The sequence below is a fragment of the Myotis davidii genome, unplaced genomic scaffold, assembly GCF_000327345.1.
Source record: "Myotis davidii unplaced genomic scaffold, ASM32734v1 scaffold290, whole genome shotgun sequence".
Taxonomy (NCBI): Eukaryota; Metazoa; Chordata; class Mammalia; order Chiroptera; family Vespertilionidae; genus Myotis; species Myotis davidii.
The window spans coordinates 5,376,412-5,380,519 of NW_006285049.1; the positions used below are offsets into that span (position 1 = coordinate 5,376,412).

The following is a 4,108-nucleotide window of genomic DNA, read 5'->3' on the forward strand; positions in this document are numbered from 1 at the left end:
TGAGCACGGGCAGAATTTGTGAACATGATGGTATATCACCATGGGAGAATCATCAAGGGAAAATCTGCATTCATTTTCTATAGCTGCATAATAACTGACCATAGACTTAGTAGCTTATAGCAACTCATTTATTATGTCACAGTTCTGTACGTAGGACATACAGGCACAGCGCAGCTAGATTCGCTGAGGGTCTCACAAGGCCGAAATTTTGGTGTTAGCTGGGACTACAGCATCATCTGAAGTCTGGAATACTCTTCTAAGCTAATTTAGGCTGTTAGAAGAATTCAGTTTCTTGTGGCTATAGATCTGAAGTCCCAGCCAGAAGGTAGCTCTCATCTCCTGAAAGCCACCCTTAGGTCTTAGCCAATGTGGCCTTCTTACAACATGGGAGCTTCCTTCTTCAAGGCCCACAGGAGAATCTCTCAGACTTCTTGCAAGAGCTCACCTTAGGTCAGGCCCCCCAGCACAGTCCCTGTTGATACTTAAAGTCAGCTGATTAGGAACCTTAACTGCATTGCAAAATTCCATCAACTTTGCTATGCAACATAATCTAATTATGGCCATATCACGGGAATATCATCTGGGAATATTTGACTTGTGGTGAATAATTGCTTAAAAGAGCTCACTGTGGCCTGGCCAGCATGGCTCAGTGGTTTGAGCATCAACCTATGAACCAGGAGGTCATGGTTCGATTCCTAGTTGGGGCACATGCTTGGGTTGTGGTTTTGATCCCCAGTGTGTGGTGTGCAGGAGGCAGCCAATCAATGATTCTTTCTCATCATTGATGTTTCTCTCTCTCTCTCTCTCTCACTGTCTGAAATCAATAAAAATAATAAAAATAAATTAAAAAAAGAGCTCATTGTGAACACGACCGTATAAACAAATGAATGTAAAAGTTTTATAATAATCTATATAAAATTTAAATTTTATATCACTTTATAAGTACTTTGTAAACATTCTGCATCATTTGATTTTCACGACTACTTGTCAGAGAGGTACAGTAAGTATAGTCCAATGCTACAGGTGAAAAAAACAAGCTCAAAGCAGCGAGGAGATTGACCATAGCTTTATAGAAAATTAGTAGTGGAGTTGGGCCTTTTCATTCTATAGTCCAGTCTTCTTTTTTGCTAATCCTGTAGTTTTCAAATTGTGTTTGGTGAGGTTCCAAGAAGACGTTTCAAGGGATTACTGCATGAATGGAGGGTGACACTAAGAAGTTCAGGCCAAGCATTGATATGGCAGCTCTACTTCTGTTTGTTCTGTATGTTGGGGGTTCTACATAAGCTTTAATAACCACTGCACTACATCATGCTGCTTTGTTAAAGGTAAAAAAGAATGTTTACCAGAACATTTAGTCTAGAAAATGGTTTTGATAGCTGTATATTAAAAAGCCAAGAGTCTATTCTTCTAAAGTTTTAAGAAGCCATCATTTCTTGCAGCAGCTGTTGGACCTTTTATAAAGACAGAGAGAAAAAAACAAAACAGAAAGAACTGTATTAAATAGTTGTTTTGAAATGCACACTTAAGGAAAAAAAGACAAATCCCACCTCCTTCACTTTTTAAATAAGTATAAAAAATTAATACCATCTTAATGTCTGGTCTCTTATTTTTCTTTTCATTCAGACATTGACTGGCAACAGAGTACATAGTTTCAATGGAAGTGAAATCAATGTCATTCATCTTCTTATCAACATAATCTTCAATTGTCTTTTCTTCATCTTCAATTTCTTCTTTAATATCTAGCTTTAAAACAAGTGTTAAAACTTTGAGTTGCAAATGAAAGTGAAAAAAATCAGAACATAAATCTTCATTATTTAATCTACTTTATAATAATATGTACTCTTTTTTAAAAATATATTTTTATTTATTTCAGAGAGGTAGGGGGAGGGAGGGAGGAAGGAAGGGAGCGCGCGAGAGAAACATCTATGATAGAGAAACAATTGATTGGCTGTGTCCTCTAAGCCCCTTACTGAGGACTGAGCCCACAACCCAGGCATGTGCCCTGACTGGGGATCAAACCCTGACCTCCTGGTTCATAGGTCGACGCTCAACCCCTGAGCCACACCAGCTGGGCTGTAATCTTATTTTATTTTCTACTTTTATAACCCTGTTAAGAACTGAAGACATACAGAAGAAACCTTATTTATTTATTTAATTATTTATACATACATACATACATACCTCCTAGGTACTTTTCATTTGCCGTCTAACTTTTGTATTTATGCTACTGAGCTAACTGCTGTCATGCTCCCATTTGCAGCACTTACTATGCTGCCAGTGCAGGATGGTCTGCTTCTTGATTTGCTCCTGATAACACAGTTCCAACTTCTGAAAACAGATTCCCTCCCTTCATTCAAACTTCTCTGTGAGTACTCAAACTGTTGAATCAAAGAGACAGAGGAAGGAGGAAAAGGGAGGCAGGGCCATGGTGAAAAAGTAATGAATAGGGAGAGAGGAATAGGACTAGGATGATGGACTAGTGGGTTGAGCAGTGGCCCCCAAAAGATATATCCAAGTCCTAATCCCCTGTGAATGTGGCTGTATTTGGAGAAAACTGTCTTTGCAGATGTCATTAAGTTACCCAGGTGGGCCCTAAATCCAATGACGAGCATCTGTATAAGAGACAGAAAGAGAAGAAAACAGACACAGAAGAGAAGACGACATGATCACAGGCAGAAACTGGAGTGATGTGGCTACAAGTCAAGGCATGTCAACAGCCAACAGAAGCTGGAAGAGGTAAGGGAAGATTCTCCCCTAGAGTCTTCCAGAGGAATGTGGCCCTGACAAAACCTTGATTTCAGACTTCTGGCTTCCAGAACTGTGGGAATACATTTTTGTCATTTTAAGCCTGAGTATGCAGTATTTTTTTTTTTTTTAACGGCCGTGCTAGGAAACATACAGATGGCAAAGACTATTTTGTGAGGTGGACTATAAAGTCTCCAGGAACTCTTCCAAAAGAAAAATTTTGAAAGTATTTGGGTAATAGCATAATACAGTGATATAGTTACACTTGCATTAAAATCTTATTACTTAATAGTCATGTCACATTCAAACCTTAAGAATAAATCAGAGAGTATAATCTTCCTTGAATTATTATGATTTTTCACTATTACTTGAGGATCCATAAAACTTGTGACTTAGATGGACTCTATGTCTTTCTGTATTACATCCTTATTCAAATCAAAATTTCGAGGTTTTTATAATATTTTGAAGGAGGGGAAAAAGTTTCAGGTGGAAAGATGGAAAATTTTAGGCCTTTAGACAGGTAGGCCTTGTAAAATGTAAGGTAGCAAAACACTTGGTTTTTTAACTGTCCTCCTATATGATTCATCTACACACTTTCTCTGTATAATTCAATCCATAACCAAAGCTTTATCTATGCCTGTACACTAATGGCTCAAAAACTGCATCTCCAGCCTAGGCTTCTTTCCCGACCACCAACCACCAATGAGACAGAGAATTTTAAATGTGTGTGTACCATGGTAAAAAATTCATTATATAACATGTAATATTGCATTACTGCATATCCAGGAAACTGTGGAAAGTTTTATAATGTAGCTTTATAATATAAAGTTTTAATCTGTAGCAATATTGTAATATATAGATACTATTGGCCTGGTGCACGAAATTCGTGCATGGGGGAGGGGATATTCCTCATCCTGGCCTGCACCCTCTCTAATCTGGGACCTCTTGAAGGATGTCCTACTGCTGGTTTACAGGGATCGGGCCTAAACCGGCAGTCGGATATTCCTCTTGCAATCTGGGACTGCTGGCTCCTAACCACTCACCTGCCTGCCTGCCTGCCTGATTACCCCTAGCCACTCTGCCTGCTGGCCTTCTCGCCCCCAATTGCCCCCCACTGCCGGTCTGCTTGCCCCCAAATCCCCCCCGCCAGCCTGATCACCCCAACTGCCCCCCGTGCCAGTGTGCTCACCCAAACTGCACCCCTTCCCACTGTCCTGATCACCTTCAACTGCCCCCACACCCCTGCTGGTATGCTTACCCCCAACGGCCCAGCCCCCCCACCAGCCTGATCACCCAAAAGTGCCATCCCCTCTTGGCCTCTGACTGCCTCTACCTTGGCCCTGCCACCATGGGGTTGTCCAGA

The 4,108-nt window shown here is 40.6% G+C and overlaps 1 protein-coding gene across 4 annotated transcripts in view; it reads right to left on the bottom strand.

Annotated features, from left to right (window-relative positions):
• Positions 1–1,048: 1,048 nt before the first annotated feature.
• Positions 1,049–4,108, bottom strand: part of IRAK4 (interleukin 1 receptor associated kinase 4) — a 24,598-nt gene continuing 21,538 nt past the window's right edge. For 2 of the 4 annotated variants that reach the window (XM_015558622.1, XM_015558623.1), the window contains 3 exons: positions 2,268–2,378; positions 1,585–1,743; positions 1,049–1,451 (listed from right to left, as the gene is read on the bottom strand). In XM_015558622.1, the coding sequence (XP_015414108.1) occupies positions 1,416–1,451; positions 1,585–1,743; positions 2,268–2,378 (306 nt within the window). In that variant the 3' untranslated portion in view covers positions 1,049–1,415. The remainder of the gene's footprint in view (positions 1,452–1,584; positions 1,744–2,267; positions 2,379–4,108) is intronic. The other 2 variants (XM_006755532.2, XM_006755534.2) reach the window with 1 other exon arrangement.